At 44.2% G+C, this 12,345-nt stretch overlaps 1 protein-coding gene across 1 annotated transcript; it reads right to left on the bottom strand.

Annotated features, from left to right (window-relative positions):
- Positions 1-329: 329 nt before the first annotated feature.
- On the bottom strand, positions 330-5,120 carry DBX1 (developing brain homeobox 1). Its single transcript, XM_073350654.1, has 4 exons — positions 4,751-5,120; positions 4,049-4,150; positions 1,804-2,006; positions 330-707 (listed from the first exon to the last, which is right to left on the bottom strand). Exons 1-4 carry the CDS (start codon positions 5,118-5,120, stop codon positions 330-332), a joined length of 1,053 nt encoding a protein of 350 aa, XP_073206755.1.
- Between the last annotated feature and the right edge of the window lie 7,225 nt (positions 5,121-12,345).

Here is a 12,345-nt window from a genome sequence, read left to right as displayed (position 1 = left end):
ACTTCCCCCTTGCTATATACCAAGCATGCCTTCCAAAATAGGGTGTTCCAATTATCTTGTCTGTGGCTTGAATAGGGAAAATGCAACATCATACAAGTTTGGTTGCTAAACATACATACAAAGAGAGAGAGGAATGGATGCTATGTATACAAGGCCTGATAAGCAGAGCAAATAGACAAGGAAAGGAGTGTAAGTGTAGACAGACCTGGCTATGCCGTAAATAACCTGCATGTGAGAACGATGTAGACATTCAGGAGGGACACCACCTCTTCAATTTTATAGCACGTCTATATTTCTATTTGATTTACATCTTTGCAAAGGCAGGAGATCTAAGAGACTGTGATCTCCTCCTCTTCCTCTTCCCCCTCATCATCCTCTTCCTCCGAGTCTGAGAAGTCTGAAGGTTTGCTGGGGCTGCTGGAGTGGGATGGAGAGGGGGGCATCTGGGAGTCCAGTCTGTCCCTCAAGTGTAGGTGCTGTGGGGACTGGTGGTAGGTCAGGGTGTGCCGAGGGCTGGCTGGGCACAGAGGGGACACTTCTTCCTCCTCCTCCTCCTCCTCTGAACATTTCTTGCCCACGTCGCTGAGGTCTGGGTGAGGGTTGAACTTGGTGGGTAAGGTTTGTTCCCTGCAGCCCCCGGAGGAGAGGAGCTCCCTCTCTTTGGAGTTCCTCCACTTCATCCTTCTGTTCTGGAACCAGATCTTCACCTGGATGGAAAGGGATTCACAAAGCCCCGGGCTCGGGTTAGGGAGAATTGTAGCGTAGGCGGCGGGGCACGCGTGACTTACGGCGACTACCACCGCTCCAATGCGAGCTTGCCGCGGCCCAGAGGGAGTCTGATCTACTCTCAATTCATATCAGCTCCCCAGGGCAGGCATTGAAGCCTCGGGGGAGGGTGTGGACGGTGCCCAGCGCGCAGTGGGCACGAGCCGACTGTAGATGGGCAGCCCAGCTCTACTGACTCCCGATAGCGATGCCTCGGCTTGCTCTCCCTTTCGCTTTCCCCCACTCTGGGCTCTCTGCTTGTCTTTGAATGCCCCCCCCCCCAATCTGGAACAGCCTTCGGATCTCCCTGCTCCACCTGCCAGGCCGCTGCCGCCTCCCACTCCAGCCTTGGCGGTTACTTCATCCGCCCTGCCTTTGATCTCTTCTCCCCTGTCCAGCGCTAGCCCGAGCGCAGGCTGGATGCGGGGGGCGCCTCGTGTTATCACCCCGCTGGGCCCCAGCCAGCCCTGCTGAGGTCTGTGGGAGCGGAGAGCGCCCAGGAGCTGGCAAGATCGGGTCCTAAATTGTAAGAGCTTTGGAGTAAGGCTCTTGTCCCTTTCCGCCTCTTGTCTAGGCTCCATCGGTGTGCGTGCAGCAGGCTTGAGAGGATAAAGGTGGCGAAGCGATGACACGTGGGAAGGGGAGGAAGGATAGGGAAAGGAAACCCCATCCCAGCTAGCCAGGCGATCCCTCTTTGTGTACGCTCTGTAACTCCCCACCCAGGGGGGTCCACATTTCTTCTCCCTCCGTGTGTCTCTCTAGGGGCTCCGCCAACAGTTGCTGAGTCCACAAGGACAAGCTGTGTATCCTGATGGACAGTCGTGTGCTCAGTGCCCTTAAGGTGGCGCCCAGCAGCTAGCAGGATTGGTCCCAATGGGCCAGTGACAGACATCCCCGCCAGTGGCCTGCGAAAGGCTCTCCCCTTGGAGGGCGTGATGCTGATCACATGGCTGGTCCTTGGGCCCCCATGCCAGCTCGCCCAGGATGAATGCCGCCCCCACCCCACGCAAGCGCGCACACCCGGGGGCTCTTAATTACCTGCGAGTCTTTGAGCCCCAGTTTGGCTGCCAGCTTTTTCCTGTCTGGTTTGCTGATGTACTTCTGCTTCTGAAACATTTTCTCCAGAGCTTTGCGTTGCACGTCCGAGAAGACTGCCCTGCGAAGCATCCCTCTGCGGGGCTTCCCTCTAGCAGCCAGGGGCCAGGAGAAAGTGCCAGGGATAGGCACCACCGAGGAGGACGCTGGGGAAAGAGACAAGAGCAGAGACTAAGCTGAGCTAGCCAAGAAACAGCACGCTTTCCCCCGCTTTCTACTTCTTCGCTTCTCCCCCCTTCTTTCCTTTAACTTCTTTGCACTTTCTCCAGTTTTTTCTTCTCTTTTTCAGCTTTCTTTCTGTCTTTTTCACTCTTCAGCCCCCCCCTTCACTCTGTACACACATCCCACTGAATGGACCAGCACCTATAAACCTGAAGCAATGAAAGGAACTTTCCGCTTAAATAACTGTCCCTTTCAACAAGTGAGAACTAGGATTAGATACATCAACTGAAACGTGTAAAATGTATCAATAGTGGGCTGTTTTGTTATGTGTTTCAAAGGTTTGCAGCTTGAAAAGGCAAAGCGAGGCGTACCAACTAAGATAGAGGTATAATAAAGATTTCCGCCCCCCCCCCAAAGTATTTGATTTTTCAGAAGCTTTTATCATTTCAGTCACTTTATTATTCTTGAGATGAAAATGAGGGACTTTTCTGGTTTGAACAAAAAAGTCCTCTTTAGATGCAGTTTTGATCAATCAGTATTCATCTTTTTTATATTAATCTTCCCTCCCCCCTTACAAAACTTGAAGAATTCAATCCGAAGACATGAAAAGTAACAGCTAATTAGCACATTGACTGGTTCCCAATGGTATTGGTATGATAAAAAGGGCACAGTTTCGCCTTTAAAAAAATCCCAAAGAGAGACAGAGATTCTAATGAAGCGTGAATGGTAATTGTGTAGTAATGAACTAACAGAAAAAGACTGAGGACAAGCAGCTAAAGCCATATATTATTGGAACAAAAGAGATTTACACTTTCAAACTAAACACAACTGCATGCCAAGCTCCTTGGGAGAATACTGATGACACAGTCTTCTCTTCCCCAAATCATTTTCATTAAATGGACATGAAAAGCTATTTATAAAGCTCAAGTTGTTTTTGTTAGGCCATTCACATGCTGGAGAAAAGAAGCAAATTCCATTATCGGGAGCATGAATGGAAGAGCTTGGATTATTTTCTTCCTCTTTTTTAAAAAAAATATTAATAGCTTGTTTGTCTAATTAGATTTTTTTAATTGTTGCCCCAAATCCTGACTCTTTGCAGCTATAGGACTCGGATCTCAATACCCCGAGCCTTCTTGATTTTTATTTTTCTTAATCCGTGTAAATGTCATTACATTTGAATAGCCATTATTGGTTAATATATATAAATATATGAAATTGGAGACTCAAGAACGAAATGATGAATATACTTTCTGGTTTTAGGGGATAAGATTTGCATTTCAATCTCACTATTATTGAGAGAAGGGGATAATATTTAGTAATAATATGACACTGAAGACACAAAGTAGGCAATGAAAAGGTTAATGGACTTTTCATCGTAGTCTTGATTTGTTTTGTTTACCTGCCCAGGTCGTATTTGTAAATTTTCGAATGGACAGGGGTTTGGGTATGTATGTGGCTTTTTTGCCACACCGAATACCCCAAACAAGGGAACGCTCCATGTGGTCTTGTGAAAATACTGGAACACTGAATGACCCTTAATGGGAAATTAGCCCATGGCTGGTAAATGTCTATCAGCAGCATGGTAAAGTCAGCGCTAGGTCTGTGTGTGGCTGCCCAGAGGGAGCTGACCAAATTGGTCATGGTGCTGAAACTTTTGTTGGGGATCACCGGCAGAGTGCACTGACTCTGTGGGAAAACCACAGCCATGAAGAGGATGCCAGCAGCTTCTCTGTGAGAAGGGAACCGCCTCAAATTTGGACCATGACAATTCCGGCTAATTTGTAGATCAGGGGGGAATTGGTACGAAATGTCAAGCAGTCACTGCTTGTGCTAAATAGGGCATCAAATTGGCGCGACGGATTCTTGAATGTTGTTTTCCGTCCAACCTCTGAACTAGAGCATAACCCCCAAGGGTGGACGGAGAAATATTACTGGGATATGCCTGGAACAAGTAAGGGGGATGGGAGTGGAGGAGAGCGATGAGATAGGAGTCAGGAGAGGGAAGGGGAGGGGCTTTAAGACCTACCTGGGAAATAAGAAGATCTGATAAAAGGCTGGAAGGATCCTTCAAAGTATGGAAAGGAGAATGTCTTTGGAGGGACACTCGGAAGCAACGCAGGGGAGGTTTCTGGCAAAAATAAAAATAAAAGCAAATAAAAAAGGATATTTACCGTTCACAGGATTCCACCAGTAGCAGGAAGAGAGCAGTGGAGATGATAAAGTAGCAGCTCAATACAATATTTCTTCCCTAAAGCAGATGCAGACGGATCAAATTAATCTGCCTGGTTATAGTTTAAAAAATAACCTTGTTCCCGGGAGTGTGTTTTCTTTTTCCCAGGGAACGGATACTAACGAGGCAGAGATTAGGCACTTTGGCATCGTTTATCAGACTCGACAAACCACTCTGCTCTCCAAAATTTAGAGGGATCCTCATCATTTCTGCAAAGATTCAAGATGCAATGCGGCAGAACGAACGGAGAGCCAGGGCCTCCCATCACTCTTCAACCAATGCTCTGCAGAAGGTCTCTGCCTCTGGATTGCAGGTCTCTCCCTCTCTCCCCCCCTTTCCTCAAACACTCAGATGATGATCATTTCTTCAACACTGGCAGTGATGTATAGGAAGAAACTCTTCCCCCCCCCCTCCAAGACTGGAAAACAGTGCACAGGAATAAGCTCCCGCTAATCCCCCTGAAACACTAAATTGAGGCGCTAAAAGTTGGCCGCTTACCAGCTCTAGGAGTGGACGAGAGGATGGCGTTGACTCCAAACTTCAGGAAAGTGGAATCGTTATTGGATGAGACTGGAGTCTGCGGGGAACAGACCCTCCTAGCGCTAGAGGTGTTGCAGCTGACGAGCTCTGATGTCACCGTGTCTGTCCTGGCTGTGTTGGTCCCGGAGGCTGGAGGGGACATGCTAGGCGGAGGGCCGTTCCTAGGCAGGTAACTGGCAGGCCTGCTGATCCTGATCAAATCTTCCACCAAGAAGCTAGAATGGCTAGAAAAGGCTGACTGCAGAGATTGAGGCAAAGTTAAAGTAGGAGTTGGCCGCAGGAGACTCGGGTACACAGCCGGAGGAGCTATGAGACTTGGGAACATCATCGCAGAGGCTGAGCAAATACTTTTCAGGGTCCAAGGAACCTGGCTTGTTTTTTTTTCCCCTGCTTTGCAAACCTCTTTAGTAAAGATCCAACTAATAAGTCTGGCAGGGTTCTCTTTGCCCTTCCTCCTGGATGATGGGTTTTATAGTGGTCAGCCCTGCTAAAGCTCTTTCAAAAGTGACAGCTCGAACAAAGGGGTTCAACAAAGTTCTCCACTTGAGCTTCATTCATCGAGAGCTCTGGGCTTTCTGATTGGTCCAGGGGTGCAATTTATGATTGGATTAGACTTCATAAACAAGCAATGCACAATGGCCTTGCAACAAAGAAAGTGTAGTCATCAATTTTGCATATTGACCGCCTCTTTGGAATACATTTCTCCAAAAGCTCCCAGCAGGGTTTTGTTCAGAAGCAACACACACAAGCTAATTAAATGCCTATTTAAAAGTTTCAAATGACATCTTGCCTCATAGAAAAAGAATTATTTAAAGAAAGCACTAAATTTATTTGCCGCTCCCCTGCCGAGTTTAGGAAATAAATCAATAAATATTCATACAAACTTATCTACAGGCTGTCAAAAAAGCACCATTTTTGAATAAAGGAAGATACAAATTAGTGAACATAAAATTAAACTCTGCTGATGAAAAGATCCTGATATTGGATTTGATTTTTTCTGAAAATGTCTTCTGTGCTATCCTATGCAGTGAAGTTTGAAAGTATACTGTACGAATGTAAGACAATCTTTTCTGTCCACGAAATCAAGTCTACAAACATTTGGAATATAAACTGATTTGAAGGATTACATCTGTTTTTGTTACTATGCCGATGATTGGATAAGTAATTTTGTGTTCAAACAGGTTTGCAAATAAACCTAAATGTAATAGTTATTTTACTTTTTTAGTTCATAAGGAACTGCAGAAATATGAACATTAAAAATAGAAAAGACCTATAAAACTCTAGTAACACAACAAACAAACAACTGACATTTTAAATCGGCTGGTAGGGTTTATCCAATCTATTTTTTGTAAATAGTAGAAATAAACATTATTTGAAAGTGAAGGCGAGTGAAACATTCCGAAGTCTTTACCCATATTACTAACATAAGTATTCTTTGAGTTTGTGCCATTTTTTTGTCAACAGCAGTTTTAAAAATATAGCTTGAATCCTTCTCAAGTCCCCCAAAATTCATATTCAATAGCTTTTTTTATCTGAGTCTCTGAAAGTATATTTAATGATGTCTTCCAAAACAGAGAGCCCACCACTTTTCTCTGGCAACAAATAATATTTTAAAGGAATAGTTTAAAAAGTGACTTTCAGGTAGCCCTTTTAATGGCGAATATGGAAATATATGAAATTGTAGTTGATTTTCTTTGGGGTAGGTTGCTGAAAGAGGCTATTGAAAAGTGGCTTTACCTGATTTCTCTGTTAAATAATATAACAGATGTGTTAAATGTTTTAAAAGCACCCTATTCAGTTCTTTGGTGTTGCTGAACCTTTGCAAGCAGAAGTGTGCAGCCTCAGCCATGCAGCCTTTATCCTATTAACCATGAACTAACTGTCACCTTCAGCTGTTTTCTCTTTTTACTTTTTAACACAAAGCTTTCTCAAAAATCTTATTAACCAGCTTTATTTCTCTCGATGGTTTTTGTCTGGGTGTTTTGTGTTGATTATCTCCATGTCGATGCTTTAACCATTCAATAAAAGTGCATCTGCGATTTATATCACATTAGGGAAGAAAGAAAGTCTGTTAAACTTCTCCCTTGATTCAAATCAAACAGTTATTTATTAGAGAGGACGGAATTGGCCATCGAAACTATATGATGCTGACAAGTTTTCCCAATGCGATTTCCAAGGCTCCAACAACCTATCGCTTTGTAAGAGTATATGGTGATTCAGAAGATCTTCAGGAACAGTTTAAGAACTCTGCGATTTTTTAAATTAGTGTTAATGTTTTGCAGAAGGAAGGAAGAAAGAAAGAACCCAGCAAGACCTACAAAGGAACCAAACTAAGCTCAAATGAAGCCCAGTTCCAAAACACCTGCACTTGGGAGCTGGCATAGTTTTATGCACTACTCCAAGTCACAGTGGGGAGGCTTGGTCGGCCGGTACCATATCCTGCTCTGTTTTCTGCATTTACTTTTCTTACCATAGCATTTCCCTACGGATAAGGCGAGACCATGCTGTATGCCTGGCTGCTCTCAAGGTGTTACTTTCAGGCAAGTGGAACAGTAACAAATAAAACAATCGAATAGAACGCTGCAAACAATAAATAATGAATTCTCCCCACTTCCCACCCCCAAACGCGGCATTTCCCAGCAGAACTTGAGTGTCTAGAAGAGCAACCCAGGCGGATCTGAGAACACACAGTTTTTATAGGTTTCAGAGTAGCAGCCGTGTTAGTCTGTATCCGCAAAAAGAAAAGGAGGACTTGTGGCACCTTAGAGACGAACCAATTTATTTGAGCATAAGCTTTCGTGAGCTACAGCTCACCTCATTGGATGCAGTGAGCGGTAGCTCACGAAAGCTTATGCTCAGATAAATTCCTGCCACAAGTACTCCTTTTTCCTTTTTATAGTTTTTACAGTCATTATGTTCTATTGAGATTTACTCCTTTCTTTACACATACATCGGGGGCATTTTCCCTCACTATAGACCAACTGCTGCTAATTTCTCTGGCTTTTAAAAAAGGGGCTGACATCTTCTGGAAGGATGGGTCAAACGCATGCTGTGGTACACGTGGACCCAGTTCCTTGTGATATGTCTTAGCACACTCATAAAGAATTCCTTAAGCACCAAGGCAAAAGGGACTAGACATCTATTGAAAGGGAAGATAGACCATAAGAAACCAAGAAATCGGACGAAAGGATCTTATTTTAAGTGATCTCCTTTGGAAGTTTCTTTTCAAAGGCAGTGATCGTTTAAGAGAAGGGAATTCTAATGTCTGGAGATAAAACCTGTGACTAATGCCGTTTGACCTATGCTCATGTGGTTTTGTGCTTCCTGCCATTCATTTTAATGTCGTTATCTTCAAATTTATTTCTTAAAAGTCACTCACGTTCTTTGTCGCCCCCTCTTAGTTTAAAAAAAAAATAATCGAGAGGAAAAACTTTGAAGTCTGTGTGTGTCTCACTCCCAGCCTGCTGGTAATCTGCACGGAATTGTCCGGGAGAACCAGAACTTCGCACTGCTTCACCTAATATACAGAATTTTGTTTGTGTCAGTTAGATCATCTCCTCCCGTTTAGTATCATTTGTACAATGTCACTCCGTGCCGGTCCTATTTACAAGGTCTCAATCATTTTGGAAGAAGGATAAGCGACGCCTGAAACGAAAGGCAGGAAATAACTTTTAAAGACCAGGGATTTGATGCTACAGAACCTCATAATCGATTGGTTGATTTTGTAGGTCCCTGTAAAAGAGAGATGGGGTAGGGTTTTGTTTAAAGCTCTGCAACGTTTTACTCAACTGGCATTGCCCGCCAAGATATTTGCACAGCTGCTCAGCTTGCAAATCAGAAACATGAATCAATTTCAGAACGGATCGCGGGCAAGTCTCTTCATGAAAATGGAGAGCCCAGCAGTATTTTAGAGGTTACGTCTGTCTCACTCACACAGTTACTGTGTCTTGTACCCGCCTTGGGCTTTAGAACAATTTCAAGATAATAAACAAATGAAAAGTTCTGATTTGTTTTAATTAAGCAGAAAAAATCAGACCCAAACCCAAACGCTTTAACTTAATATTCAGCTGTAAACTACCACAAAGGAAAATGATCGTGGAATATCTTTATAAACCATCACCAACTTTAATGCACTATTTGACATGTGCAGCGATCAAAGGAGACAGACTGGTAGTCATCAGTTTGCTCCATTCTATTTATTGGTCTTTATTTGCTAAACACTTTTTTGCAAGCACATAAACTCCTGAAGCTCTTTGTAAAGCGCTCAAGTGCAGCTGGGAGCCAGGTAGCAGTTTGTCGGGAGCCTCCCTGCTGCGGATTCAGAGAGCGGAAGGGCTCTGTATACTACGAACACTTTGACTCGTTGTTCTGAAAATCTATAGAGTAAAGATATATGTGGCTTTTATTTTTCCTGGGGGAGGGGAAGGTGGCTGCTCTATCCCTCGAGTTTAATGCGTTTCCAAGCTTTTTAATGATGCTTATCCACCTCGTTGAGAGCTTAAATGCAGGGCTGTTGGTGCGAAGCTGTATTAAGACACCTAAGGCGTTCACCTTTAGAATTCAACACAAGGAACAGTAACTGTTGGTTCGTTCAAAGCTTTTCTAGATCCCTCTTTTCTTGAAAATCCTTCTATTGTGCCAATCAAGCAGATGGTTTGCAGGAAATATAGCTTGGCCCCAGTGACCGAAACTAATTTTAATTAGCTTTCCAAGCCTGGCACGTTTGTTTTGCTCTTACAAAATAGCTAAAAAACAGCTGGCAAGGGTGAATTAAACCCATTAAAGACACATTTATAAGAAATTATATTCACATAGGTTGCCTGAACCCTCCCCCCACCCCAAGAGGGGAGAGAGGAGCGTATTGAAATGAAAATGTCTCCGAACACACTGCCCTCCTTAACATCGCTTGAAAGTCTCAAAACATTTTACTAAATAGATTAACTTGACTATTGTTTTGCATCACATTTATCAGCTTCATTAAGTGAATAGCTGAACAAATATATTACGCATGCATGAAAAGCTCTTTTGGGGGCTGCCTTATTGTGTCCTCAGCCCTGACAGGTGGTTAACTGTGTTCCCCCCCTCCCCGCGTAAAGAAAGAGGGGATCTTGGATAGAGCGCACAACCCAGACTTGGCAGAGAAACCTAGAGGGGAGAGCTACTTTCTTCTAACCCACCATTCATTCTAGCCGGCCCAGAGTGCACACAATCTGTAATGGAACCATATGATCTGATCATGTCAAAAGTAATTAACTTTAGTTTTGTCTTTATGACTTGCTTGCGCTTTACTAATGCATTCCAACCCTGTTTAATTTGCTTTTCTTTGAACTTTTGATTATTTTGTCGTTTTCATCTGTTTATCTTTTCCTCACCTGTCCCTTTAATTTTTTTTATCTAGTGTGTTCCAGTCTTTCTGCTCTTTTCTCCTTCGTTTTGTTTATTTATTTAAAAAAACAATAAAAGGGGAAATATTTCGGAGGATTGCAAATTGCTATATGGGATTTTCCTCTTTGCCTTATTATTGTTTTATCATTTATTTTATTGTGGGATCTACGGCTGAAACGACACAGGAATTTAGGAATTGCTAATTATTTGTATTCCAGTAATCCTGGAGGCTGTAAACTTGCTAGCCATTCTACAAGAGTCAAGATTTCTGCCCCAAGAGTTTACAATCTAAATAGACAATACATGCAAAGAGTGGGCGAAGGGACAGAACAGAAGCAGAGTGAGCAAAGTGATGGTCTGCAAAAAGCTTCATGCTCGTTTTTTTGTTTGTTTGTTTTTTAGTGGTGGTTTTTTGTTTTTGTTTTTTTAATTTTTTTGGTGATGTTTGTTGCTGGGTTTAACGCTTGTGTGTGAAATTTTATTTTATCTTCCTAAGGGAGTTTCTAAAAACAAACAAAAACTTGACCCCAACCTTTCTCACAAATCGGATTCCTCCTCTTCCCCTCCCTTCCCCTGATAAAACTCCCCTAAACAAACCCACAGCCCGTTAGTTGCATTTCTGGCAAGTTTCTTGTAAAGCCCTTCTCCAGACACACTGCTGCAATCTCTAGGGCGGGGGATATAGTTTGCCAGTAAAGTACCAGGACTTTTCCTGAGGAAAAAGGCTGTCTCGCCCCCCAAAGCCACATTTTCGTCCCCACTCGCCAGGCTACATCGCAAAAGAAAAAGGTCCCTTTGCAGATGGTTTATTGAGAGGGTATTGGTCCTGACTGCAAAGGCTCAGAACTGGGGAATGACTGTTTCCCTCGGTTCCTCTGCAAAGAGCCTGGGGACTCAGGATAATGAACTTTCACCTTCGTTTAAGGCATTTATTTTCAAGCAGCAACTCTGGCGCTAGTGCAAAGGTTGGGATGACCAGGATGTGAGGGGGCCGTGAGCGACCCAGGGCACCCGAACCTGGGGTGTCTCCTCCTTTGGACTCCTAAATGTGATCAGTTATCAAGTGAGAAATATGAAGTGATGATGCCCCGTTTGTTCCCCTTCAGCAGTTCAGTTCCAGTCTCAAGCCACGTCCGGCCTCAAAGCCGAGCTGTTGCTTTTCTGTCCTTAATTTACCTTGGTAAAGAGGTGGACTAAGGTGAGGTTAGCGACAGAGCTCAGGGTAGCAAAGGGACGGGGGTGGAGGGAGTGCTTTCGGTCTAGAAAATAGACCACTTTTGCCCCGGGAATGATCAGATGAAGTCTGTTCATTGTCTGTCTCCCTCTACACACCTTAGATGGTTCCTGTAATGGGACCAGAGGCTGATCTCAACCCCATGGGCTGCTGGAGGAGCACATGGAAAGCAGAGCCTGGCAGATGGGAAGGAGGGCAGAACCAGCCACTTTTAACCCAGAGTGGGACTGTCTTCTTAAAACTTCTTAAAACACCCCCGCCCCCCACGCCCCTCCATCCCCCATCTTGCCAAAGGAAAAAAGAGAAGTGAGACCATGACCCTTTCAGAAGCCTTGACTTTGACCTTTACAACTAATACCAGCCAGTATTTCCCTTCTTTGGGACGTAAACCTGAGTGGGCAGAAAAGGGCGAGTAAGGATGGCTAGTTAGTGGACTACCAAATTCAGTAGCTGGAGGGGAGGGGGAGCGGCAGAAGAGAGCTCAATCTATTGCTGAGAACACTAGTTCGTTTGAAACACTTGTCTTCAGCCCAAGAGGAAAGAGCCTTGGCATCTGAAAGTAATTCTGCTGGGGCTAGTGGGTGATCAGGAAGGTGGCTGAAGAGAAGCCAAAGGAGGGGTTTTATTTGCTCCTTTAGCTGTAGGAAATACACATACACTGTGTGAGTCAGTGGTTAAATCAGCTCTCGTTTAGGGGGCTTTCAGGGCGCAGATGGTAGAGTGTACCCATAGGCTACGTATGAACGGGCTTTACCTGTATATTAGATCCTCTGCTCTTAACCGGCAAGCGATACCATCGGGAAGTACTTTGTTCCACACCGAGAAGAAGTGTTTAGCACGAAATCATTCTTGGCGTACAACCATTAATTTTGGCGGAGATGTTGTACAGCTGGGATCAATGTGGAGTGGCACTGGGTGTTCTGGGAATCGGGAT

Source organism: Lepidochelys kempii, chromosome 6 (assembly GCF_965140285.1).
Source record: "Lepidochelys kempii isolate rLepKem1 chromosome 6, rLepKem1.hap1, whole genome shotgun sequence".
In the NCBI taxonomy this organism is placed as follows: domain Eukaryota; kingdom Metazoa; phylum Chordata; order Testudines; family Cheloniidae; genus Lepidochelys; species Lepidochelys kempii.
The sequence above is the reverse complement of the archived record's forward strand: the minus strand, read 5'-3'. Positions and strand labels throughout refer to the sequence as shown.